The sequence below is a fragment of the Plecotus auritus genome (genome assembly GCF_963455305.1).
Source record: "Plecotus auritus genome assembly, chromosome: 6".
Lineage (NCBI taxonomy): Eukaryota > Metazoa > Chordata > Mammalia > Chiroptera > Vespertilionidae > Plecotus > Plecotus auritus.
In genome coordinates this window covers 98068221-98095973 of record NC_137773.1, presented here as the reverse complement: position 1 = coordinate 98095973, position 27753 = coordinate 98068221, and the positions used below count along the sequence as shown (strand labels likewise).

Here is a 27753-nt window from a genome sequence, read left to right as displayed (position 1 = left end):
CTTCAGGAGGCCAGAAACCCTCCTTCGAGTCGAACTTCGATCCAATGTCCTTAGGCCATCGGAGCAGACTGCAAGTCCCACAATCTCCCCTTTACGGAGGTCAGCGGGAAGTCCCACTCTCCGTCTGCCCTTCACCCCTCCCTCCTTGGGCCGCCCCGAGTCTGCCCACCCGCGGCGCACAGAGGAGGCGAGGCCAGGAGGTGGTGGGATGTCTGTTTATTGGTGCACGTCCAGGCCGCGTGGGCACGGGTAGCGGTCACAGCGCTGCCACGCAGTCGGTGCCCGTGTACCCCGGCAGACGCAGAGCGAACTTTCGGCGCACATCGTCGGGCACGAACCTGCCAGCCACGAAGTGGTGGCGCCCAGAGAAGCGGCCAGCGCAGCGCTTGGGCGCTCCCAGTGATACCAGCACGTCGGGCCGCAGGCCGTCCTCGGAGTCTTCGCCGGTCTCCGCATCCCAGCCTGAGGGAGGAGAGGTGGGAGGGGAGATCGGGAGCTGGGAAGGGTGCACGCCCTCAGAGGAGAGTCCCAGATTCTGCTTTCTGACAGTGAGTCTAGATTAGACCTGCCTCCCCAAAGAACTGAGCCTCCACCCTCAGATCAGTCGCTTTCCCTCCTTGGAGATGTTTTCCCTCCCCCTCTGGCCAGAGCCCTCATACTTCTCTGCCTCTCCTCCCACCCTGCTACCCAATCTTCCTCCTCCATCTGATTCAGCCTCTGCCTTCAGACTGCATCATTTCCACCTGCTGCCCTTTTCTGGTCAGACCCATGCCTCTTCTGGCGTCTGTCTATCCCCATATCTCCCTTCCTATCAATCCTGAGCTTCCCGGCTTGGACTAGAACCTCTTTCCACCCAGACTTCCCAGCCAGCCTCCACTTTCTGACCAGATCCCCACTCAAAGGACAGACTTTCCTCCCTCCACAAGCAAGCCTCTCCTATCTGACCTCCTTGCCCCAGGTTCTTGCCTCTGACAGGAAGAGCCTCCTTCCCCACCCAACTGGAGCATTGATCTCCTCCCTCTGCCCAGTACTCTTTCCTCTGATCTGACACCTCTGCCTCACTCTCATGCTCTGTCTTGCCTTTTTACTTGGCAGGACCACACCACCTCGCTCATTGGTTCATAGCCTCTGCCACCTCTCAAATGACCTTCCACCTTCAGACTAGGAGCTTTGTCTCCTCTCCTGCCTCTGACTGGAGTCTGGAACCACTAACTAAAAGCCGCTCCCCTCTGACTTTAATCATTCCTTCTGTGATCCTACCTCCACCCTCGTACCAGGCAGCCCACCTCCTCCTAGCCACCCCCACCCCACCCCTGCTCTTCAGCACCCTGCTGAGATGGCCCTGAGGTCTTGCAAGCCAGGGGATGTCCCTCTGAGTTCGGCCACCCCATGAAGGGTCCGGCTGGCCAGCGGCTGTTTGTTCCATCTGCCCGTGGCCTAATGGCTCCAACAGGCACAGGGCGGCGGCCAGGACGGGTGAGGCCTTTGCTGAGTGAGCTCACGTCTGCCTGGTGACTGGGCCAGGGTGGGCACTGGGCACATTGGGCTGAGTGTGGTGGGAGGGGATGCAGGATCACCTGGGCAACGACCTCAGTGTTCCCCATCTGAGGGATGGACATGGCCCTCTGCCATACCCAGGGTGCACAATCCATCCCCAAGGAAACTGAGGCTCAGAGTAGGCAGACAAACTGGGTAACAAAAGCTGGAGAACAGGCCCCCGCCCCCAGGTCTCCCAGGCCCTGATGCACCCCCCTCCACCTGGCATGCCTGAGGGAATGTCCAGGCTCACGAGGGGGATGGATAACAGCTTAAGTGTGGCCAGTGCACGCATGCAGGGGCCCCCGACCTCACGGGGCTCCACGCCAGGGCCCAGCACAGCATCCACCACCAGCCCATAGGCATCATTGATGAGCTGGACCTGGGAGGAAAGGCAAGGTAAGGGGCAGTCTTGGGGCACCATCCCCCACCTGCCCCTTAGTTGTCAAGGAGTGCTGACCTCTGTGGGCAGATAGGACAGGAAGGGAATGTCCATCTTCTCACACTGGGTGGTCAGGTCCTGGTGCAGCGGGTCCAGTGAACGTGTGGGGTAGAAGATGGTCGGTTCATACTCCTGGGGGGGGAGAGAGGGCAGGAAAGGGTCAGTATGGGGGCTGCCCAAGCTTTTACAGGCTCTGCCAAGCCTCCAGACCTGGTACCAGGCAGCAGTACCTGGGGCAAGCACTGGGCATATTCCGTAACTTGTCCAGTCTCAATGTTCCCCTGGAACACTACCATGAGGAGGAAGTGACTTCTGCAGGGACAGAATGGGGAGTGACCCTGGGAGACCAAGGGTGTCCTTGCTACTCACAAACACCCGCAGGTGCCGGGCACAGACCAGCCCTACCGCCCCATTCTGCTCCGGTCCGCACACGACCAGCACCGTCTTCTGCTTCCGGGAGAGAGCAGGCAAGGGGAACACCTGGTAGGGGGCACAGCAAAGGCAAAGACACAGAGCTTGGAATTCCTCCTTGGTCAGGTGGGGAAACTGAGGCCCCAGGTAGAGGAAGGGATGGGGCTTGGGCTTGGAAGCAATATGGGTGAGGGGCCGGGCCACTTGGGGCCTCAGTTTCCTCCTTGGAGACGCAGAGTCCTGGCCTCAGGATCCGCCAAGCCAGAACAGGAAAGCATGTCTCCAGCCACCATTGAAAGCCCGAGAGCCTGGACTGTGGTTTGTTTATTCTCGGCCTGAGTTGCAGACATTCTTCCACCTTTTTCCACTGCAGTGGCTTCCCCTCCCCCACCCATTTTCCAGGCCCTCCCAGAGGCCCCATAGTTGGTGGGGAGGTACTTTTCCAACCTGCTGTGCCCTGTCTCCCTCCCCCTGTCTCTTTCCACTGGCCTATCTTCACCTCCCTGTCTCTCTGTAGCTCTCAGACTCTCCGTCTAGTATCTTTCTTTCTCCTTGTCTCTGTCTCTCTCTCTCTCTCTCTCTCTCTCAGACTCTGTCTTTGTGGGCCTGTGCATCCCTCTCTCTTTCTCTCTTCACTAGAGCAGTTAAGCATGCTGGTGTTAGAGTCCCAGCCTCCCCTGACTCTGTCACCTTGGCCCCCTCTCCGCTCCCAGCCTCGGTTTGCCTCTATTATACAGAAGCTCTGACAGTCTCATGGGGCCTCTCCCTGACTCCACAGGGCCTGGCCATACTCTAACCTTCAACCACACAGAGGGGAAATTATTCCATTTTTTAGTCTCCTCCCCAAGGTCTGAGGTCCTGACTGACACTGACCATGCCTGCAGCCCATAACGCCAGAGTCAGGGAGGGTGACACTGGCTGGTTGGCTGAGACGAAGGGGCTTCTGGATGTACTTGGGGCTTTCAGGGCAAAAACGGGACAAGTTTAGTACACTGGCTTTGCTTCTGTGGCTTAGATTTTCTCCATTTCTTTCTCTTTTGGGCACCTCACTCAGGATATGTTTCATTTGGAAATAAAAACATTTAATAAAAAAAATTGAGTTCACATAGAGAAAAATATTGAGTTTTTAAAAATATACAGTGGTAATAAGAAGAGAAAAAGGAGAGGAAGAGGAGAAGAAGGATGACATACTGGAGCTCTGACTGTCGGGCATTTTTCTAAGGCGTTTATGTTTATTAACTGGTGTCAGTTTATTACTCTTGTTCAGAGGTAACATGGGCAAAGCACCGGATAGTAGTATCATCATTGCTATTATTTGCCAGTTCGTTGCAGACACCTCAAGTATTTGCCCCAGAGCCACAGCTATGCTTCCCAATCCCTGGGCCATCTGGCTGGAGTCAAGGTCAAGGGGCAGGGGTTAGGTACCTTGGTCACAGCCACAGCACTAGCATGGCCACATAACTCCACTAGCTGCTGCCGCCCAAAACGATAATCCTCCAGCAGCTCCCGTTCCAGAGCAGCTGCCTCCTCCGTGCTGGGGGACAGAGTTGGGAGAGACGCTTAGAGACGCAGAGAGATGGAGACAGAGGCTCAGATGGAGTCAGAAATGTTCCACCAATGTCCCGAGCCAGTCTGATGCCACCGCACGTCCCCCCGCCCCACTGTCCCCCCCACCCCATCTGTTTCCCCATTCGATGCGCAAGCGATTGAATGGAACCCGGCAGGCAGTGGAGGTTTGAACCGAAGCCTGATGCGCCGGCGCCCTCTGGTGGTGGAGGGAGCACGTGGTGGCGCATGTTGGTTCTGTTCTTCCTAAGCGTGGGAGACTGAGCCCCACCCAGAGGCCCCCAGCCCTCAAGGTGGTGAGGAACCCAGAAGGAGGCATGAAGCCTGAAGGACTGTGATGGGGGCGATGGGTGGATTTCAGGCAGAGGAAGTCACTGACTGAGCTCCAGGACACTGGAGGGGGCTGACTGGACTGGGGGCGGGGGACGGGGTACTGAGGGAGGTGTGTGAAGGCTGCAAAGGCATTTGACAGCTCACTTAGGAAGGTGGGATGTGACTCTCTTCAAAGTTAGTTGTAAAACTCAAATGTGCCTAGGGAGATGGAGCAAACTCGCTTGAGACAAAGCTCTACTACGGAGTTGGCTTACTGGAGTGACTGGGGTCTATTTCATCTTTCCAAGCCTTGCTTCCTCTGCAAAAGTGAAGGCGGGATGGGCTCGATTAATTTTGAGGGCCAATTCAAAATGCAAATGTGGTGCCCCTTGTTCAAAAATTAAAAATTTCAAGATGGTGATAGCAGAGTGTTAAACCAAGTGTTGGACACTTATAACAGCAGGGACCAAGCTGCTGGCCCTTGCTTAAGGGCCTTCCAAAGGGCCTGGACTTGGTGGTTGCAGAGAGGGAGAGCTGGCTTTGAAGATCAGGTGTTCCTCACTCCAGAATCAGGGGTTGGGCAGCTGGCAGGACCTTCCTGCTGAGGAGTAGCATCTACCCCCAGTTCAGCAATCCTAGAGAGGGTAATAATAGCAACAATAATAGAACTAGGGCCCTACCAGGTTTGGCTCAGTGGATAGAGCCTCGGCCTGTGGACTGAAGGGTCCTGGGTTCGATTCCAGTGAAGGGCACGTGCCCGGGTTGCAGGCTCAATCCCCAGTAGGGGGCATGCAGGAGGCAGTCAATCAATGATTCTCTCTCATCATTGATGTTCCAAACTCTCCCTCTCTCTTCCTCTCTGAAATCTATAAAAACATATCTAAAAATAAAAAGCACATGCAATTTAAAAATAATAATAATAATAGAACCAGGCCCAGAGAGTTGGAAGAACAACTCAGAGAAGCCAAGTGGGTTGCCCAGGGTCATGCCAGAAGAGTGGGGAAACAGAGACTTCCACCTTTGGTGTCTGTCTTCAGAGCCACGAACAGAGTATGAATAAAGCAGCGGAGGAAGATCTACATATGGCAGAAGTTTGGGATGAATCCTAGATTTCCTCCTTCAATTCTGTGAGTAGGAAAACCACAACCTTCCAACCAATTTTGCAGTGTGATTAGGCCAAGCAGCAGGAGGGGCAGAGGTCGGAAATGAGGACTGCTGTGGGATGGGGAGTCAGGGAAGGCTTCCTGGAGGAGCTGGCCTGGAGCACTATGGTAGATAATCCAGGTGGCAAGAACAGCAAGGGCCAAGGCCTCTTGGTGGAGGAGCTTGGCAGGTTTGAGGGACAGAAGAGAGACCAGTGTGGCTGGAGCAGTGAGAGAAACAGAATACATACTTTGAGGGCCCACATAGATGGGGGAGATGAAGGCTGAGGGCAGGGAGGTTACATGCCCTGAGACCGCAGCAATCAGAGCCAGATTCAACCCCTAACTTGTCTTCAGCCAATGTCAGATGAGGTTGAAGTACCAGGTGGAAAAAGGAGCTCATGGAGGAGCTAAATAAGAGCAAACCCATCCCTCCCCCATCCCTGGCATGGAAGGCCAGCCCAGCTCCTGGGAAGGGTGTTCAGGAACGTGGCTTATTTCTCCACCTTCATCTTGTGACAGTTCTGCCTGCAGCCCTCACAGGAGAGTGGGAGGGTGGGAGGATGAGAAGGGTGGAGGATCATCCATTCCTCCTCTTCTTCCGCTGTCCCAAAGCTTTGATCTCATCACCACTTGGAAAATTATCTTCCTGCCTAACTGGTCATTAGAGTGATGATGGGGAGTTCATAGGAAGAGGGTGGTCTAGGCTATGGGTAGGGTGTGAGTGGGAATCAGGGCTGAGCCATGTGGGACGAGGGGTAGGGGGAGGCGCCTCAGTAATGAGAGTACCTCTTGTCCCCTCAACCAACCCCCCAGATAAGAAGGGCTTCGAGGCCCAGGATTTCCCCACCAGCCCCTGAAGGGCTGAGGTGACCTGGTTTCAAAGGGAACTGGGCCTAACACTTCCAAAATGCTTCCAGGAGGGGGCTCTTTTGTTTTTCGTTTTGTTTTTTTTAAAAACATTGGTTTCTTTATTTTAATATATTTTTATTGCTTTCAGAGAGGAATGAAGGAGGAGAGATAGAAACATCAATGATGAGAATCATTGATCGGCTGCCTCCTATACCCACCACACTGGGAATGGAACTGTGATCTCCGGGTTCATAGGTTGATGCTCAACCACTGACTCAAGCCAGCCAGGCTGGAGGGGGCTCTTTTGGAGGTAAAGCCACGAGGCCAGGATGACCATGCCAGATCCTCCCTGTGCTCTCGGCTCTGTCTGCTTCTCTCCACCCTCACCACCCTCATGCCTCTTCTCACCAGCCTGCCATTACTGCCCACCAGGCTGCCAACAGCAGTCTCATGTCCCCCCAAACTCCACACCAACTAAGACAGGGGCTTTGAAAATTTGAATACCAGATCATATCATGCCCTGTTGCAAACCTTCTTAAGGCTCCCCAGTATTCAGAGAATATTCAAATTCCTCATCATATATACAAGCCCCCCATTATGTCTCTAACCTCATTGCCTCCTCTCCCCTTGTTCACTGGGTTCTACACCCACCCACCACACAGAGCCCCATCACTCTTCAATTGGCTTTTGAGGTGTTTCACTGTCCCCCATGCCAGATGAGGCCATTGCTTGTTTCTGGAACATTCATCTCCCCCTGCCTGGGATGTGCTAGGTGTTTAAGCTGAATCTGGATAGCAGCCAGAATCTGGACATCTGACAATATCAGCCCTGAGAAGAGAAGCTGATCAGACAGTGGGCAGACTTCTGTGAAATGAATCTGGTTTTCTCCAGCCCTGCTTGGTGTCCCATGTCACACAGGCTGACTCAGAACAAGGCGTGAGACTGCCATAGTTGCTGACTCCAGACCCCCGACAAGTGGCCCAGGTGTTCAAAAATCGCCCTAGCCTTGGCTCAGGCAGTGGCTTCCCTCCCCAGACCTGTTTCCTTGTCTAGACAAGGTGGTAATAGCAGGTGGATCACCATGGGGGTGTGTAAGCATTTGAGGAGCTGAGAGTAAGAGTTGAGATGGGGCTCCATGGTAGTGGGAAATGGAAAGGGGAAGTGGACCCGGGTGGGGTAAAGGGTTATGGAGGAGCGAGTAGCAGTGCTGATGAATAATTCATGGAGCGGGTTTGCTGCGACTGTAGTTTCCCTGGCAATGCAGCGTCAAAGGCGGGAAGCGGCAGGCTGTGTCTCCAGTGAAATGCGGGGTGGGCCTCGGATTCCCCTCGGTCCCCTCCCAGACATGCTCCTTCCCCCATTATCCCTCTCGACCATGCCCCTTCCTCACAGAGTCCCGGGTATCCCTATCCCGGCTGACCTGAGGAAACGCCGATCCTCGGGCGCCTCCGCCGGGTCTCGGCTGGCCGCCCCAATCATGGCCAAGGCGAGCCTGTGCGGGCAGCGGAGCCAGGCAGACACCGTTTTTAAAGCGTATCCCTGAGCAGGCCCCGCCCATCCCCACCCGCCAATCAAGAGGCGCCGTGAAGGCGCTTTGCTAGGCCACTGGTCGCAGGCGGACTTAACTCTTTTGTGGCACAAGCACAGCTGCTGGCGGGATGTAAGGACGCCCAGATGCCCATACTGGCAAGGAAACGAAGTCTGGAGGGGTAGAGTTGGGTCGTGATGGGTCGGTCACACCTGCTATGGGGTCCTGGCCTGGGATTAAGGGGACACGCCTCTGCCGCCTGCCCCCTGCCATTGCTCCTCTCCAGGCCCCTGTCCATCCCTGGAGGGGTGGGCTGCAGTCAAGCCGAATTACAACAGAGGTAGGGCAGTCAAGGCATATTTTGGAATCCAGGGCTGGTAGTGGATCCAGGGGCAGAGAAGGTGTGTTTTTTAAGGTCACCCAACTTGGCGTTTTCTGCTGAATTTCCAGGTCTAGTCTCTGAGTCCCTACAAGGTGTGTGACCCAGTGGCGTTCCCTCTCCCCCAGTCACTCAGTCTGTGGGACACAGGCAGGCAGGTCTCCAGAACATTTATTCACTCCATGGGCAGGGGGCGAGGTCCAGTGGCATTTCCTACGTGTACCAGATGAAACCATAGGTGGCGTTGACAATCTCCTCATTCGTGCGTAGTCCATACAGCTCACCCATTACAGGGGGCACCCAGCGCTTTGTGTGGAACACAGACTCGCCCACCTGAGAGGAAAGCAGGTACAGGTGGGAGTACTGGCCACTGTGTCAGAAGCTGCCGCCTTCCTCACCTCACTCCCAGCACCCACTGCCTCTCTCGGCTTCAAAGAGGTTTTCTGTAGAAAGCTGCACTTCTGCAGTGGCCTAGACCCTTGCCCTCCCTACAGGGGACTCACCTTCCAGTCGGGCACATCCTTCATGATGATGGCCTCCTCCTCCAGGTTCTCCCGAAGCATCTGCAAGACCCTGTAAGGATGGAGTGAGAGGTGGGGACAGGCCTGATGGGACCCCTGCCTAATGCACCTATCAGACCCCCTACTCACTCCCCCTCCAATCATCTCCTGCCACTTCCAACCCTGCACACACTGACCTCTTTCTTTCCTTTCCTCACGCTGGCAAACTTTTTTTTTTAGTATATTTTTACTAGAGGCCCCATGCACAAAATTCGTGCATGGGTAGGATCCCTAGGCCTGGCCGGCAATCAGGGCTGATCTGCAGGTCAACTGGCAGGGCGATGGCGGCGGGGGGGTGGGGGGGGTGGGACCCCCCGCTGGCACCCGCCTTGGCTGGCCTGGGGCCTGCAGGCTGGAGTCAGCTCCTGCGTTGAGCGTCTGCCCCCTGGTGATCATTGCGCGTCATAGCACCGGTCGTTCCACCGTTCAGTAGATTTGCATATTATATTATATTAGGATATAATTAGGCTTTTATTATATTAGGATAGATTTCAGAGAGGAAGGGAGAAGGAGAGAGATAGAAACATCAATGATGAGAAAAATCATTGATCGGCTGCCTCCTGCATGCACCACACTGGAGATCAAGCCCACAAGCCGGGCATATGCCCTGACAGGGAATTGAACCAGTGACCTCCTGGTCGATGCTCAACCACTGAACCACGCCAGCCTGGCTCCCTGGCAAACTCTTACTATTCTCCTGCCCCAGCCCCAACACTCCCTTCTTGCAGAAAAGCCTTCCCATTCTCCCCCTTGGTCTCCACTTTGTCTAGGGTCCTCTCCAAGGATGACAGCAGTTTGCATGTGCAAAGATGCAGCTGCCAGTCCCCATGTGCATTTTGGCTGTGTCCCCGAACTGCAAGCTAGGGCACTCAGGCCTATGACCTCCTAACCCTGGCGGTCCCACCTTCGGTCCTTCTCTGCCTGCAACAGCGGCATCAGTGCGATGCGGGCCTCAAAGTCCTCGATCTGCAAGCGCCTGTGAAACCCCAAAACCAATACTTGGATCAGATTAGGGTGGGCAGAGAGGGAGGCAGACGATGTGGCCCTTGGACATTCAGGGTGATGCACTTCTGCAGTGGCCTAGACCCTTGCCCTCCCTGCAGAGGATGGTGGTTGGGGGAGAGGCGAGCAAGCAGGATAGAGCTTGGGCACTAGGCTCCGTCCACCAGGAACCTGAGATGGGGAACCCAGCTAGCGCAGGCATTGGTCCACAAGACTGCTGGCTTCACACTTTCTTTTCAATTAAAAAACTTTTTTTTAAAAAATCCTAAAAATAGCCCAAGTCTGTAACTGCAGTGAAGGAAGGGAAGCGTTCATCATGGGGGCTCTGGGCCTTACAAAACCATGTCCCCTTCATCTCAAAATAACATTAGGGCATTCATTTCTTCTCCCTGCTCTTCAGCATCTTCCAAGCCCCAGCCATGTCTGTGCTAGGGGGTGGGGAGAGCAAGCCCTATTGTGTGCCTGGGAGTGGCCTCTGGCCATATCCCCTCACCACCAGAAATCTTACAGAGGAACAGGAAGGGGTAGATGAACTTGAACCCCTCTGCTGGCCCCATTCCCCAGGCTACTGCCCCCATCACAGCCACACTGTGGTCACTACTGTATCCCCCTAGGAGGCTTGGCCTGGGCTTGCCAGTCCAACACAGGGGCCCTCGCATCCAGCACCCATCAGGTGCTCCTGAGTATACTCAGTAATGTGGAGCACCCTCCACAAGCTGAGCCTTCTCTAGCACCATCCTCAGAGATTCCTGGCCGAGTGGGGGATGCTAAGGACATATGACATAGGTGGAATAGGGTGGAGGAGCCCAGCCAGTCAGAGGCCAATGACAAGGAGCCACCTGGCAGGGAATCAGATGAGCTCAGAGGTGGCTGGAGTCTGAACTGAGGCCATTGTAGGCCTTGGTCCCTCAGGCCCTGCATGGCTGGCATGGCCACTGTCTTGCATGATCTGCTTTCCATGCCCTTATATCATCATTGCCTGGTTGCCATGGACTACCTGGACACCCTCGAGTCCCCAGTGTCAGAGGCTGAAGGGGTGCCTGGTGAACACCTGGAGGCAAGCTCTTTATTTACCAGTCAGTCATTAAAGGTAAAATCCAAAAATGGATTTGCTGGGTCCCCAAGACCTGGGGGGTTGATGAGGGGCCCAGTGTATACCAAGTCCACAGGCACATGCCCACCCTCACCTGCACGGGGCCTACCTGCGTTCACGATTCCACTTCATCATGCTCCAGTGCCCAAAGATCATGGCCCCAATGCCCACAGCGAACATGCTGTAGCCTGTGGGGAGAGGAGCACCAGCTCAGCATCTGCATGCAGAACAGGCTACCCTGGTCATTTCTTCTCATGAAGCATATCCACTCGCTGTACAAATAACCCCAGAAATACAGACGATGGAGAAGGTGAGAGTGCCCTGACCCCCTCCCAGAGATGGCTTGTATTTCTTCAGATTATTTTTTTCTCTCTGTGGAATGTCCACTGGCCCGCTTTCTTGGACACCCCCTCTTCTATCACGTTTGTCCTTCTGCAGGCAGGGGACACCAAAGAAGCTTCAGCTTCTCTCTCATAGGCAAGACTGTGGCGACAGCACCACCTCTGTCCCCATGCTGGGGTTTCTGGAAGGTATTGGGCAGGGACTGCAGGAGGACTCAAAGGTCTAGATGTTTATGGTTGGACTAGAGGCCCGATACACGAAATTCGTGCAAGAGTAGGCCTTCCTTCCCACAGCTGCCAGCACTGGCTTCCCTCTGGCACTCAGGATCCAGGCTTCCCTCGCAGCCCCAGCTTCATCAGGGAAGTTGTCCTAGGTAATAATTAGCATATTATGCTTTTATTATTATAGATGGCCCTGGCAGCGCAATCTTGCTGGAGGTTGTTTGGTTTCCAGTCAGCCAGCCAGCCCCTCAAGGATGGTTGATGCCCATGGCTAGGTTCCAGCTCCATGGTAGTTCCCAGCTGCCTGGGCCACCTCCTTGCATGCTGCTCACAGGGCCTACCTCATGAACGCAGGTAGGACCCTATGTGAGGCTGTCAGAGGCAGGCTGTGCACTTCAGGGGTTGCCACCACCCCCTGGCCTCCTGGGTGCTGCTCTTGGCCCAGCAGGGTAGACACCCACTCCCTGTCCAAATCCAGGGGAACAGGCTGCCATGAATATTTACTGCGCTCCAGCAGGCATTCACTGTAATCCTGACTGACAGGTTGTGGGCCTGCTGGGGTCTTCAGGGAATACCAGACACCTGGGGCCTGGCTGGCCCTGCACCCCATCTTTCGAGCATGGTCTCTTCTCTGGCCAGGCCTCCAGGTTGCTGTAACAAATGGACAGGCTCAGCTAGGTAAATCTCCAGTCAACACCTAGTAAAGGACTAGTAAACAAAGGGCGATGCCACTCCCTGGGCCTCATGGGGAGAAAAGGGGTGGGGGGTGTCTTTCTTTTTCACATCAGCTGGGATACAAGGCTCATCAGGCACCTCTGCTAGACCTGGAGATACATGATAAACTGGCTCCATATTTCCCCCTTAGTTCAACTTGTTAAAAACACCAGCTCAGGTCAGCGAGGCACGTTAGAGCCACAGTCGCCAAAATTTCGGACCTCACGGACCACCAGTGGTCCATGGACCACCAGTTGGCGACCGCTGCTCTAGAAACAAGACCCCTCCCAGCACACACAATAGTTGGCCACCAGTGTAGGGCGTTTCATCAGAGCTGCCTCATTCTTTTTAATAGCCTCAGAGAGGCCCAGAGGCCTCCCCTTCTGACCCCACCCCAGGGGACAGACCTAGACGGTCTTTGTGAAATCCTTTGCCATCACACCTGGCACCCAAGTGTGAGTCCATCTACAAGATAAATTCCAGGACTAAGGATGCCTTTATGATGATGCAGCTCTAACTCATCTCTTCCTCACTAAGGGCTACAAGGCCCAGACCCCAGGCCCTGGGCAGGTGATGTCTGTGCTTCTGGAACTGCCAGTATGATGGGAAAGGCCAAGGAGTGGCATGCCCAGAAGGTGTGTGGACCATGGGTAACCAAGACTTAAATAAATGGACACACATCCTGTGTTTATGGATCAGAACTTAATTTAACATTTTGTTCAGATGGCAGCACTCTCCAAAACGAGGTAGATTCAACACAGGCCTCATTAGAATCCCAACCCATCCCCCACAATCTAACAGAAATTGACTAACAGATCGTGAAATTCATATGGAAATGCAAGGGACCAGAATAAACAAAACAATTCAGAAAAAGAACAAAATATGAGGACTCACACTTCACAATTTCAAAACTTATCACACAGCTGTGTGTATTGAACAGTGTGGCACTGGCATCAGGACAGACATGTATATCGCTGGCAAAGAGCTGAGAATCCAAAAATAAACCCTCACATTTATGGTCAATTGAATTTGTCCAAGGGTGCCAAGACAACTCAATGGGGAAAGAATAGGCTTTTCAGCAAATTGGACAACTGGATAGCCACATGCAAAAGAATAGTGTGCTCCTTCCTACTCCCATCCACACAAAAAAATGAACTCAAAATTGATCAAAGACCTCGATGTAAAAAGCTAAAACTATAAAACTCAGAAAACAGGAGTCAGTCTGTGCCCTTGGATGAGACAATGATTTCTTAGATAAAACACCAGAAACACAAGAGACAAAAGAAAAATGTTGATGAACTGGACTTCACTGAAATAAAAAACTTTTGTGCTGCAAATGAGACCACTGAGCTGAAAAGGCAACCCACAGAATGGGAGGAAGTATTTGCAAATCATATATCTGATAAAGGAATGGTATCCAAAATATATAAAGAACTATTAAATCTCAACGATAGCCCAGCATGCTCAGTGGTTGAGCGTTGACCTATGAACCAGGAGGTTACGGTTTGATTCCCGGTCAGGGGTCAGGAGTCAGGGCTGGATCCCCAGTATGGGGCATGCATCATTGATGTTTCTATCTCTCTCTCCCCTCCCTTCCTCTCTGAAATCAGCAAAAATATATTTATAAAAAAACCACACTCGATAAAAAGATGAATAACCAAATTTTTAAAAAATATATTTTATTGATTTTTTACAGAGAGGAAGGGAGAGGGATAGAGAGTTAGAAACATCGATGAGAGAGAACCATGGATCAGTTGCCCCCTGCACACTCCCTACTGGGGATGTGCCCGCAACCCAGGTACATGCCCTTGACCTGGAATTGAACCTGGGACCCTTCAGTCCGCAGGCCGACGCTCTATCCACTGAGCCAAACCGGTCAGGGCGAATAACCCAATTTTCAAATGTGTAAATAATTTAGACATTTCTCTAAGAAAGCTATACAAATGGCCAATAAACACAAGAAAGATGCTCAATACTATTAGTCACCAAGGAAATGCAAATTAAAACCACAATGAGATACCACCTCATACCACGTGGGATGGTGAGGCTCAAAAGAATAATAAATAGTGTTGTCCAGATGTGAAGAAATTTGAACTCCTAGATGCTGCAGATGGGAACATAAAATGGTATAGCCAAAGTGGAAAAGTTTGGTAGTTCCTCAAAATGTTAAATGTGGAGTTACCATAACCCAGCAATGACATTCCCAGGTAAAATTATACCTAAGAGAAATGAAACATATGCCACATAGACACTTTTACACACATGTACATAGCAGCACTGTTCACAACAGGAGAAAGGTAGAAACAACTGAAGAGTGCCTCAAGTGGGAAAGGATACGCAAATGTGGCCCATCAATACATTATTACTCATCCATAAAAAGGAATGAAGCACTGACAAATGCTACATGAACATTAAAAACACCATGCTGAGAGCTTGGCTGAGAGACTGCAGGGGGAGGGAGAGTGGGGAGTTTGGGGAGGGAGAGTGGGGGGGACCCCCTTCTGAGCTCTGGCCTCTCCTGAAGCCCTGAGTTGTGCAGCCACCCCAGTCTCCCCCTCCCCCCCAAAAAACACAACATGCTGAAAGAAACCAGACACAAAAGGATACATTGTGAATGATTCCATTAACATGAAATGTCCAGAAGAGGCAAATCCATAAAGACAGAAAGCAGATTAGTGGTTGTCAGGGGCTGGGGGGAGATGTGGGAGTCACTGCTAGTAGGTATGGGGTTTCTTTTGGGAGTGATTAAAGTGTTTTAAATTTAGACCACGGTGATAGTTATACAACTGCAAATAGACTAAATATCTGTGATCTGTAAACACAAAACAGGTAACTAAGGAATCGCAATAAAAATGTCAAAGACACAAGAAAAAAAGGAGCCACATACTGGGCATAGGAGGTAGTGGAGAGAGGAGCTGGGTGTGAAAGATGAGGAGTTGTGGGGGTAGTGTCACTTTAGGAGCAGCAGGGATTAAAGGCAGCTTGAGCCAGCTTGGCATGCTATGGGATGCTGGTGGTGAGTGGTCTAGGGAAAGAGGTGCCAGGCTTGAGGCCACAGTGCCAGGCTCAAAAGAGGCAAGGCTGGAGGAGGCCCATGACAACAGAGGATGAGGGTGGGGTACAGGACAGAGCACAGGGTCTTTGCACTCGCTGTTCCATCCATCTGAGGAACTCCTCCTGAGAGAGGTCACACAGGCCCTACCTAGCTAAAGCAGGTCTTGGTTAGCCCAGGCCCCACCACTCACTACAACAGGAAATTCAGGCGTAATATGATATTGAATTCAAGACAAGGCCCACAGCCATGTGCACACTCAGCAAATAGTTAATGAATGAATGCAAGAGTTTAAGCAAAGACCACACCAACGAAAGGAGTATCTTCCTCACACCTCTGCAGCCAGGAAATACTGGGTTGGGTTTGTGTTACAATGAAAGTCATGTAAAAGGGATGTGATTAGGAGACCCAACTCCAGGCAATGGCATTTAGGGCCCGCTGCGCTAGGAACAGGAAGAGGACCAGTATAAAGGTATAAAGGGTGTGTTTGTAGATTAAAAATATATATATATATGCCAAGTGGAGAGGGCCCAAGGAGACCCAAGGGCTGGTCACACAGGAACATATGTGTAAACAGACCTTATGTAGCACACCTGAGGGGTGCACTGGCCTGGTTGTTATGACTCAGATTCATTCAATGTGCTCTAGGATGAGTTGAGTGCCCATGTGGTGTCAAATCTATCTTTAACCTGTTTTTGTATGGCCCTCCGGATAAGAACACTTTTAGATTTGTAAACAACTGTTAAAAAAAAAAAAAAAAAAAGCAGCAGCAGTGGACAGTGGATAGAGACAATCTGGCCAATAAAACATAAAATATTTATCTGGCTCTTTATAGAAAAAGTTTGCCAATCTCTGTTCTGGGATACAAAAAAGGCAAGAAGGGGAGGGGAAGGACTTGATTTTTCAATAGACAACTTTTCTACCATCAGAATTATTTTTTTTACTATGCCCATGAATTTTTTATTAAAGCATAATATGCAGATTTTTAAAAAAATGTATCTTTATTGATTTCAGAGAGGAAGGGAGATAGAAACATCAATGATGAGAGATAATCATTGATTGGCTGCCTCCTGCATGCCCCGTACTGGGATGGAGCCCCAACCTGGACATGTGTTCTTGACTGGAATTGAACCTGGGACCCTTCAGTCCACAGGCCAATGCTCTATACATTGAGCCAAACCGGCTAGGGCTATATGCAGATCTTAATGTATTCACAATTATTTGTTTTAAATTTCTTTGTTAATCCTGGGTGTGAAGTATGTGCATCTTTTACTTTCTCTCTTACCTTTTTCTGTGATGAACCCAACAACAAAATTTTTTTAAAAAATATTTTTATTGATTTCAGAGAGGAAGGGAGAGGGAGAGAGAAGTATCAATGATGACAGAGAATCATTCACTGGCTGTCTCCTGAACGCCCCACACTGGGGACCAGCCGCAACCCAGGCATGTGCCCTGACCGGAATCGAACTGTGACCTCCTCCTGGTTAATAGGTCGACTGCTCAACCACTAAGTCACACTGGCCAGGCACGAATTTTAAAATGTTACTTAAAACGTTTGAAAAACGTAAGAATATATATTCCTGGGATATCCTACAAGCGAGGAACCACCACAAAGAACATCTTTTAAATTCCTTCGGTGTTCCGGGTTTTGAACCCAGCTTTTTTCGGGGTGGCCCTGCAGGTAAGGTTGCAGTCTCTCTCGGGCCCGTTTTTCCACCTGTAAAATAGAAGCGTGGCCGAGGGCTAAGGGTTCAGGCTAACCTAACCTCAATTTAACCTACTGTGAAAAGGGAATACTTAACAGGACCGACTTCTGGGCTGTTAGAAGAAATTAAAGGAATTAGTAATCGCTCGACAAATTACAGCAGTTATCGTTATTGTTACCACTGACGCTATCTATGTACTCAGACTCCGCCTCTCCTCACACCGCAGGTAGACTGAGGCCTGTTAGCCTCCCCAGCGCCCCGCCCCCGCTGCGGCGCTCAGGAGGCCCAGACCCTGACACCACGGCGCAGATGGACACTGACCCGACAGTCCCCGACGCGGAAGGTTCCGTTTGTAGTCGATGGGGCCGTAGCCCCCAGGAGGGGGCATGTCCTGCTTCACCTTCGAGGCCGCCATGTTCGGATGCTTTGTACTGCCGGTCGTGGACGGAAGTGACGTAACCGGAGGTTGCCGCCATGATGAGTGTGGCGGAAGCTGTCGCGCAGGTCCCGGGTGGGGCCAGGGAACCCAGGACGCTAGTGTAGCGATCCTACTGCGCGGGAGAACTCAGGCTATGATGCCCGGCTGCAGCCAAGGAATCCTTATTTCTTCTCCCAGACGAGGCGTGGCTCAGCCGGTGTGGACCGCTGGAACCTGTGGGGTCGCTCAGGTTCTTGCATCAAAGGACTTCCCTTTCACCTTCCCTCTGGGGCGATGCGCAGGGCAGTCAAGCTCCGGAGGGAGACAGGTCACCAAGCTAAGCCCCCTTTCCCGTTTTTCCCCCCTCTGGGTCTGTGCGGGCAACCCAGGGCTCCACATAGTCAAGGCTTGGTACAAGTAGTTGGGTGGGGGCGGCAGCTGCTCAAATTTGGACTCGCAAGGAGCCACGCACCCCAACCAACCCCTGGCACAAATTCTGCTCCTTGGTGGTGGTCGGGAGCCCTTGGTAGTAGTAGCCTCTCATCAGGAACTTATTATGAGTCATAAAGCCCTAGGGCCTTGGGGGGGTCCATCCCGAGGCGGGGTGACGCCCGCGGGGCCCCCACCCCAAGGTAGGGTGACGCCCGCAGTCACTTCACAAGGCAGAAATTGTTACCTGGGTAATAAAAGGCACCGCGGCAGCCGGAGCCCGGGAGTGGGCACATGGGGGTGCGGGTGTGCAGGTGCCAAGCGCCATGGGTTAGGCCCGAGATCGGAGTCCGGCCGCCCCCCCGACAGCAGCCGCCTCCTGCTCTCCGTGCGCCCCAGGCGCCACCATGTCGGGCGACAAACTCCTGAGCGAACTCGGCTATAAGCTGGGTCGCACGATAGGTGAGGGCAGTTACTCCAAGGTGAAGGTGGCCACGTCCAAGAAGTACAAGGGAACAGTGGCCATCAAGGTGGTGGACCGGCGGCGCGCACCGCCTGACTTCGTCAACAAGTTCCTGCCCCGCGAGCTGTCCATCCTTCGAGGAGTGCGGCATCCGCATATTGTGCACGTCTTCGAGTTCATCGAGGTGTGCAACGGGAAGCTGTACATCGTGATGGAGGCAGCCGCCACGGATCTGCTCCAGGCCGTGCAGCGCAACGGGCGCATCCCCGGGGGCCAGGCCCGCGACCTCTTCGCACAAATCGCCGGCGCCGTGCGCTACCTGCACGACCACCACCTGGTGCACCGCGACCTCAAGTGCGAAAACGTGCTGCTGAGCCCTGACGAGCGCCGCGTCAAGCTCACCGACTTTGGCTTCGGCCGCCAGGCTCACGGCTACCCTGACCTGAGCACCACCTACTGTGGCTCAGCAGCCTACGCATCGCCGGAGGTTCTCCTGGGCATCCCCTATGACCCCAAGAAGTACGACGTGTGGAGTCTAGGCGTCGTGCTCTACGTCATGGTCACCGGGTGCATGCCCTTCGATGACTCAGACATCGCTGGCCTGCCCCGGCGCCAGAAGCGCGGCGTCCTCTACCCCGACGGCCTCGAGCTGTCCGAGCGCTGCAAGGCACTGATCACCGAATTGCTGCAGTTCAGCCCGTCGGCCAGACCCTCGGCGGGCCAGGTAGCGCGCAACGGCTGGCTGCGCGCTGGGGACTCGGGCTAAAGCCGGAGTTCCCACATACCCGCCGCCCCTAGCACTGCGCAAGCGCGGCCACATGCGAGAGGCGAGCTTCCAGCGTCCCGCGAAGCCGCCGCGCACCAATGCGCATGCGTCCTTTCCCTTTCCCTCTTTCTTGACAGCGGGGGCCACAGTTGCCCCTGTTTGGAATCTAGTTCCTCCTCCACGAACCGGAGAGCGCATGCGCATCCTCGATTACCCCCCCCCCCCCGCCAGAAGGCCCCGGGAGGGGGCGAGACCAGAGGATGCTGAAGCATTGCGCCTGCGCGGACTGAGCGACTGCTCTGAGGCCGGAGGAGGCTGCCAGGTAGAGCTGCCCACTAGGGGACGCACGCTAAGGGCGTCCGTTCCCAGCCTGCCGCGCAGGCCGCCGCGGGACGGCGCGCTCCGGGCGTCACCCGCGTTGTAATTTGCAATAAACTCGCTCTACCTCGCACCTGGCTCTAGCAATGCCACCCTTTTACGGAGCGGGGAGAAGGGGTCACTCCCCGGAAGGCAAGCGCGGGCTCCCCCTTTTAGAGAAAGGTTGGTTAAGGTTCTTGCTACACTTCTCAAAAGGGAGTTGGTGGGATTCGAACCTGTACATTTTGGGCTCCCCCAACCTGGGAAGAGTCGAAGGGACTTTGAGGTCGTTCCCAGGGTCGTGATGGTCCTGGGAATAGAGATGTTGGGGAGCAGAGACCCAGCACCCTTCTCATATTTTAAAGAGGGAATGGCGTAAGGCGTGGGTAGGTGGGGAGACCCTGGCTCGAAATCAACTGAGCATTTACAGATAAGAAAATTGATGCCCACACAGATGTCACTGCCCGTGAACACAGCTGTGATTTGAACCCAGATGTAGTTGGAGTAGGGAGGTGGTTGAAGCTCTCCTTAGTGAGGGCCCCTTCCTTAGTGAGGGTAAGAGTCTGGGGGGAAAGTCAAGGGTGGGGCATAAGTCCACTGGACAAGCTGATTTGTTCAGTTCTCTCTTAATTAATGCATTTATTGAACTCTTTCTGTATACCAAGCTTTGGGACTCAAGAAAGAAGCTTAGATCCATCCCTGCCCTCAGTGAAGAGGCAAATGAAAAGTAAAAAATATTGCATGGAAATCTTTTAAAAATTGTAAGTTGTGCTAAATGCCGGGGGCGGGGGTGGGGGGAGGATGATGCCTGAGGGATTGAAGGAGATATCTGAACTGAACCCTGAAGGAATCAGCCACTGGAAATAGTGGAAAGTGTTTCATGAGTTCCCTAACAGGATGGAGCTGGTGTGTTTGAGTAATGCCAGGAAGCCCCCGTGGCTGGAATGGAGAGGAGGTGGAGAGGTAAAGGTGTATGTCTGGAGAGGGGACCCCATATGGCCTGGGGAAGTTTGAGGGTTATTTTGCTATGATGAGGTTACTGGTATGGGAAACATCTCCCTAATCTTTAATCCTGCCTGCTTCCATCTGAAACCCATGACCAGTTTAAGGAGACCATGCCCCACACCTGCTCATTCACTCCCCATGGCTCTCGGGTGCCCTGGGGATTAAGTGCCAGCTCTCCTCTCACCCCCTTGAAATAGGCTGTGACCCCAACCCCTCATTTTGCAGATGAGGAAACAGGCTAAGAGAGGGGAAGTGCCTTGCCTCCATCTGGCTTTTTCACATCTGAATTGAGACAGAAAAACCAAGGTTTTGGTTTACACTAGAAGGGTGCCTTTCCTTAACCTGGACCATATCGCAGGCTCTGCACCTGGAAAATTGGGGCAGAAACATATCCTTGTGAGTGTTGGAAAGGGCTGTGGTTTACTGGAGGACTGCACCTCGATCCTTCTCAAAGCTCCCACTTCACTCAGAATAAAATCCACATCCTCACCCATTTTCCCCACCAGCCAGCCACACTGCCTTTCTCATCCTCCACCTGCCAGGCTTGGTCACATCTCTGAGACTTTTCACTGGCTGTTCCCTCTCCCAGTAATACTTTCCCCCTTTTCATTCAAGACTTGGCCTACAAGTTCACCTCCTTCTTGTCATTCCCTTCTTTTCCCTCTTTGCCAGTCATAGGTTCAATCCCATTGCCTGGGATGTGGCACATGCCTTTTTCTGTTCCTCATTGATGAATCTGCATGAGCAATGGGCCAAGGTATTCTTCCACCCCATAGCCATAGAGCCAGCTAAGTTTCGAAGGGACAAAATCTTGGGAACCAGGGTGGGTGTACCATTTGTTAGCTGGAGAAACAGACTCACCCCTGGGTCCGCTGAGGAGCCTGTGGCTGATCCAGCAGACTCACTTGAGGGCTGAGTGCAGAGCCCCTAAGAAAGCACTGCATAAGTGCTTTTCCCGCAGCCAGTGTTAGAGCGTGGGGCATCAGTAAGGATGTCACAGGTAGACTGGTCTAGGCTTGGGTTTAATTTATCAGCCATGGTGAAACCGAGCTGGCTGTTGGGGAGGGCAGTTAGCACCCACCACCAGAGGCAGGGATGCTTCAACAACAAAAACAAGAACCAGCGCCCTAACCGGTATGGATAGAGAGTTGGCCTGCGGACTGAAAGGTCCCAGGTTCGATTCCGGTCAAGGGCATGTACCTTGGTTGTGGGCACATCCCCAGTAGGAGGTGTGCAGGAGGCAGCTGATCGTTATCTCTCATCGATGTTTCTAACTCTCTATCCCTCTCCCTTCCTCTCAGTAAAAAATCAAGAACCAGCAAAAAAAAAAAAAAAAAAAAAAAAAGCACCTAGGAAAACACTGCTAACAGATTACCCAAGTGATCACAGGTCTCAGATAGTATGAAAAACTTGAAACAATGTCAACCTCTAAAAACAAATTTTCACAAGTAATTGTTCATTTCAGGGCCTGGCTGGGTGACTCCATCTGTACTTAAAACCTGCATCTGTAATATTGTGTACTGCAGCAAAGACTTAAAGTGGAGCCAACCCTGAAAAGCACTCTGAAAAAACCCACCACTTAGGGTGGAAACTGGAAGGGGCTTAGAACCAGCCTCAGCCACTCCCCAGGCCACAAAGCTCCTGGTTTTGGTGGAGATGGAGGCTCAGAGGCGAGACCACAGTGCCCAGTTGGGGAGGACTCCCCCTACATGGGAAGTGCAGTCCCAAGGAAGCCCAAGCAGCAGAGTTCTTATCATTTGCTTCCATCTTAACAAAGGGTCACTCTGCTGCACTTACCCAGTTTCTAACCTGCCCCATACATGGACTAAACAATGCAGGAAATCCAGAGCCGAGGGGACAGAAGAAAAATATAGCCAACACATCATTTCTTTATTATGCTTCAGATCTACAACTTCCTTGTGACACTATGTATAGCCATTTATTCCGGCCTCTGTTTATGGAATTTCTATTCTGGTTTGGTGGTCAACTTTTTGGTTTTATATTATCAGCAAAGATTTACTCAAAGTAAATACAAGTGACTCCCCCCTTCCCCAAATCTACCTCCCTGCACTATGTAACTGTTTATTATACTTTGCTAAGGATTATAAAACTTTAGCTGTCATTTTAAAAAAATACCCGTTTTTTTCATTTATTTCAGAGAGGGAGAGATAGAAACATCAATAATGAGAATAATAGATAAGCTGTCTCTTGCACACACACCCGCCCCCCCACTGGGGGTCGAGCCTGCAACCCAATCACGTGCCCTTGACTAGAATCGAACCCAAGACTCTTCAGGCCGCAGGCTGATGCTCTATCCACTGAGCCAAACCAGCAAGGGCATAGCTGTTATTTTAATGAAAGCTAGGTCGTAGTTCTTGAGGCAATGTCATGTGCAGCATATAACTTGGCATAAAGCACACACACACACACACACACCCCTATGGTGCAACAGCAAAGACCATTTCCATTACTTACACCCCTGTGATGAGAATGCTTATATTACTTACACAGAAAACTCCTCCCCTTGTCACTGCCCATAGGAGAGAGGTGTGGGACACAGGGCAGGGCTGTACTCAATAGCCTCTTACATTTTCTCTACACTTTTTGCTTCAAGATCTTGGAGAGTGAATCAGAGGCCCCTGGAGAAGGGCCATTCTCTGCCTTGTCAAAGGTGTGGTCCTAACTTCACAGTTGGGACAATGAGGACCAGAGTCCCCATGACATGGTCAGAATGGCCAGAGCCATGAGCAGCTCCAAGGGGGCATGCATATCTGTGAACATACACATATGCACTTGGCCATTTCAAACCTGCTCCCCATCAAAATGGGGAATAAGCTTGTGAACCCCACACCGCAGTCCAAAGAATGGCAACATTTTTAAGTTTCTAGTTGCTGTCAGAGGTCTGTGTCCCAGATAACTAGGGACTGTTAAAATTGTCATTTGAGCCTAGGCTCCTACATTCTCACTGCTTCTGGAAACCAGGTCCTCTCAGCCCCAACACTCCTGGGGGAAACCAGGACCCAGCACTGTGGCAGATTTTTCAGGGGGTGAACTTGGCTACTGAGAGAACACACTGTTAACATCCTTTCCTAGTATATTCAAACCCCATACCCAGAGAGGTATTTAACAATGCCTTGTCTGAAACATATTAAAGTCCATCACATAAATATCCATTTAGGGCTTATCATAGATGTTACAACGCAAAGTGGGAAACTGAAGATAAAGGGGGGAGGGGTGTGGAATTTTAAAATGGTAGAAATTAACTGAAGACTAAAGCAAGCATGCCAAAGGCCGTGAGTTTGACATGCTTGGAATAAAGCCTCTCACGTTCTTGCCCTTTTAAAAAATTCTTTTTTAAAAAGCAGTTCACTGTCCTTTATTACCATCCCTGTAGATGGCTGAAAAAAAATTTTTTTTAAAATATATTTTATTGATTTTTTACAGAGAGGAAGGAAGAGGGATAGTCAGAAACATCGATGAGAGAGAAACATCGATCAGCTGCCTCTTGCACACCTCCTACTGGGGATGTGCCCGCAACCAAGTTACATGCCCTTGACCGGAATCGAACCTGGGACCTTTCAGTCCGCAGGCTGACGCTCTATCCACTGAGCCAAACCGGTTTCGGCTGAAAAATTTTTTAAACATATTTTTATTGATTTCAGAGAGGGAGAGGGAGAGAGAGAAACATCAATGATGAGAGAGAATAATTGATAGGCTGCCACCTGCACGCCCCCCCACTAGGGATTGAGCCCACAACCCGGGCATGTGCCCTGACTAGGAATTGAACTGTGATCTCCTGATTCATAGGTTGACGCTCAACCACTGAGCCACACCAGCTGGGCTTGCCCCCTTTTTAAAAAACTACATTTCCATCATAGTAAGTTGTCCTTGATGGGAATGTGCCTGGGGATGCTGGGCTGGATGGAGAAGGCAAAGCCAGCGCCTGGCTGTCCTGTCCACCACCTGAGGTGGTCTGGTCCAGCAAGGTGAGATAAGAGGTGGTTCCTGAGCGCAGTTGAGCCAAATTCTGATGGGGCTGGGGATCAACATATGCCTCGAGTCACAGACCTAGTCAATCTGGATGGGAGTGTGGTGGCAACTTTAGCTGTCATTTTAATAAAATGCACCCCTCCAGTGCATGAGTGACTTTGGCCCAGACACCTGATTCAGTTACTGCATATAACTGAGGTCTGTTTGCTGGGAGTGGCCAACCCAGTGCTCCTTGTTGGGACGATTTGGAGTTTGGCCCATGTAACTGAACAGAGAGGGCTAACAGCTCAGGGTAGCATATAAGATGGGTATTTATTTACCAGGCTCGCGCGTGTGCATGCACACACACACAAAAGCAAGAAATAGAAATGCTTGCATACTCTTTGAGTTTTTGGTGTATAAACACATCCTTTCCCCATACTCCTGAATGTTAATTTCCCTTTCTCCCCCAATCCCTGCATTTTGTTATGAAAGCCACACTTCCCTGCTCTCCCCTCCCCTTCCTTCAGCCCATGTACTCAAAACAAAAATCAATGAGAAATTTAGGGTCTTATAGAACAAAAAAATAGAACATTTTGCAAAGCTACGTCTTCGACCACATTAAAAATGTTTTCTAAACACTGATAGTCACACATGAGAGGGGGTTAAATGAGCCTTTATTAGAATGTTGAAGCAATGTGTTCAAAGGCAGCCCTATAAAATAAGGATTTTAAGTTAAGTCCCTAACTGCATGGACAGGAAAACCAGGGCAGGAGCTGAAGTGGGGAGCGACGTACCCCGTCTCCACATCAACACATGCATGTGCACACACGGGACACCCTCACATGTGCTTGGAGCTGGCGCTGTGTGCAGCTCACACATGACATCTGCCTTTCCTCATGGAACTGATTTTTAAGGAGTGGGAGAAACCAAAATGAAACACGACTTAGAGCAGACCTGATCCTTTGTAAGACATTTCTGTAGACTCTAAAGAGGGTAAAAAAAAAAAAAAAAAAAAAAAAAAGTCTGAAGGCGAACACTGGCAGCACGGCCCTCCTTTAAGGGAAGGTTCTAAACTAGATCCAAACGGAAACCCTAAAGTCTGTGAGGGGCAAGGGCATCTCCCCACCTGACACACCTGATGGGGAGCACAAGCCAGGGCAGCTTGGGAAGTTGTCTATCAAAATAAGTAGGAAAAGAAAAGGAAAAATTTAATAAAATAAACCACAACAACAACAACAAAAAACACAATAGCCCGCCCCTCCAACTTCCTGCTCAGGCTCTGTATGTTGCTGCCATTTCTCTACTCCCTTCTCCAAGGGCAGCAGCGTGGCTTTCAGGATCCCAGGCACTCTGGCTGGGTCTGGGTTTCAGTTTGTTCTTCTGCTAAGTGTGGGAGGTTGGGGGTCTCCAGAACGAGCAGCAGTACAGGCCTTCTGCTGGAGCAAACGAGGGCTGGTCAGTCAGCGGCCCATCCTCTGGGGCATGAGGGCCGTGCTCGGCAGGAACCCCTGGGTCTGCATGGTTTACTTTAAACTCCATCATCATGAGGTGATTAAAAAAAACTTGTCAACCTAGAGATTGCCGTGAAGGAAGGCAGTCAAAGATTGGGAGGCTAAGGTGGGGAAAAAGCAAAAACAAAACAACGGTCCACTCAACTTCAAAAGCCCCGAGCTCCGGTCTTGCCCGAGTGTGTCACAGTGTCCAGGCTGCCCATGTGCCCTGAGGGGGCTGAAGAAGAGGGTGGGAGCAGAAATAGCCCCCGAGGTCCAATTTTCTGCTGGTGTTGGGCAAACTAAAGGCAAAGAAAGGAGGAAAGCCCATGGGAAAGGTCCCCCAGTAATAATAATCCTCATCCACCTGTGAAGCGGCCCTCTAGCCACAAGACTTTGCAGCCAAGAATGAAGGGAGCTCTTGCTTCCTCAGTGTGGCAGACACTCGCTTGCTCGCTCTCTTGGGGAGCAGGATGTCTTCCCCAGTGAGCAGAGGGTGGCGGGCCAGGTGGGAAGGAAGAGGGAGCCTGTTCTCCACAAGGCCGGCTCACACTATTTCCACGTGGCCGACTGGGGGATGGAGCGTGGCGGGATCATGTCCAGGAGATACTCCCGCTGGCGGTCCACAGCCGAGGAGGTCTTGTGCACTGTCAAGCTGGGGCTGACAAACGCAAGCGCCCCACCTGCAACAGAACAGAGCAACAGGCTGAGATAGTCCCAGTCAGGGGTAGGCTCCCAGGAGGACACTGAGTGGGCCAACCAAGCCTGGGCAGCCAAAATACCACGTCAGAACTAAAGAGAATTTAAGAAATAACTTGCCCCAGCTAGTTTGGCTCAGTGGATAGACTGTCGGTCTGCGGACCAAAGGGTCCCAGGTTTGATTCTGGTCAGGGGTCGTGCAGAAGGCAACCAATTGATGTGTTTCTCTCACATCAATGTTTCTCTCTGTCTCTCCCTCTCTCTTCCATTCTCCCTAAAAAAATCAATGGAAAAATATCCTCGGGTGAGGATTAACAAAACAAAAAAAGAAAACAAACAAAAAAGAGAAAAGAAATAACTCAATCTCCTTTACAATGTTCTTAGCCTCTGCCACAGTAACAGATATTCCATAGGCTATTTGAGAGCTCTGTTAACTGAGGTGGCTACCACAGTGCTATTTAGAACTGAAAAATAACAAATGACTGAACTATGCAACTGGGAAATTAGTATGATGGAATACCATGCAGCCATCAAAAAGAATAGGGTAACATTCTCTAATTAAACCATTCAGAGGGGCATGGAATGGCACACACAGAATAATCCCTTTGTAGGACACTCACATGTAGGACATGTGAATGAAGAGGCAGACTGAGGAAGGCCTCTAAGTGCTGCATTTGTTCTCCTGGAGTAGAAAATACCAGCCATTGCCATCATCTTCCTTATTCATATTATCTAAATATTCCCAAAGTATCACTTTTACAACTGGAAAATGATGATACACACACACACCAGCACACAGGTTTTTGGCTGGCCTGGCCTAAGGACTGCCTGGATCCCCAGCTACAGCAGCAGGGCTCTCCCAAGAGTATTTTTGGTGGAGGTTAACAGACTTTGTGGAACAAGGATTCTGAGGTCAAATGCATTAGAGTCCTCTCTGCATATTCAAGGCAGCACCACCAACTAGATCCCACCCAGTTTCTCTCAAACCATCACCTAGAAACCCAGGGTAACCTGGAGCTCTAGCAGAACTCTCCTGGGAAATGTGGCTTCTAAGCCTTGACACTTTTACCTCTAATCTGACTGTCGAACACAGCAACTATTTATTCCTTCATATTCCCTTTCAAACATCACCCTTAAGTGCACACACAGGTTCACATGATTGCTATCACAGTGTACACATGCATACACTCATACTTGACTTTTTCCATTTCATATACTTCTAAATTTCCCACAAAAAGAATTTCTAACTAGCCTGTGAGTTCTTAGTTGTATGTATCTTATACATGCTGAGCAAAA

At 51.5% G+C, this 27753-nt stretch overlaps 3 protein-coding genes across 12 annotated transcripts in view; 1 reads left to right on the top strand and 2 right to left on the bottom strand.

Annotated features, from left to right (window-relative positions):
- Positions 1–199: 199 nt before the first annotated feature.
- Positions 200–17374, bottom strand: YJEFN3 (YjeF N-terminal domain containing 3). 4 transcript variants are annotated; one of them, XM_080676948.1, is made up of 11 exons: positions 17180–17370; positions 10933–11011; positions 9633–9704; positions 8672–8741; positions 8386–8501; positions 7682–7753; positions 3815–3923; positions 2348–2458; positions 1997–2110; positions 1768–1918; positions 200–462 (listed from the first exon to the last, which is right to left on the bottom strand). In XM_080676948.1, the coding sequence occupies exons 1-11, from the start codon at positions 17271–17273 to the stop codon at positions 257–259; spliced, it is 1194 nt and encodes a 397-aa protein (XP_080533074.1). In that variant the 5' UTR covers positions 17274–17370; the 3' UTR covers positions 200–256. The 4 variants fall into 4 exon arrangements, with proteins under 4 accessions (XP_080533074.1, XP_080533076.1, XP_080533077.1 ...); XM_080676949.1 differs by having other exon boundaries at positions 203–462; positions 1847–1918; positions 17180–17374; XM_080676950.1 differs by lacking the exon at positions 7682–7753 and having other exon boundaries at positions 17180–17368.
- On the top strand, positions 17333–19384 carry TSSK6 (testis specific serine kinase 6). Its single transcript, XM_080676952.1, has one exon. The coding sequence runs from the start codon at positions 18113–18115 to the stop codon at positions 18932–18934; it is 822 nt and encodes a 273-aa protein (XP_080533078.1). The 5' UTR covers positions 17333–18112; the 3' UTR covers positions 18935–19384.
- Positions 19385–24816: 5432 nt separating this feature from the next.
- Positions 24817–27753, bottom strand: part of GATAD2A (GATA zinc finger domain containing 2A) — a 111542-nt gene continuing 108605 nt past the window's right edge. For 6 of the 7 annotated variants that reach the window (XM_080676942.1, XM_080676945.1, XM_080676944.1 and 3 more), the window contains one exon: positions 24817–26441. In XM_080676942.1, the coding sequence (XP_080533068.1) occupies positions 26311–26441 (131 nt within the window). In that variant the 3' untranslated portion in view covers positions 24817–26310. The remainder of the gene's footprint in view (positions 26442–27753) is intronic. The other variant, XM_080676941.1, reaches the window with a different exon arrangement.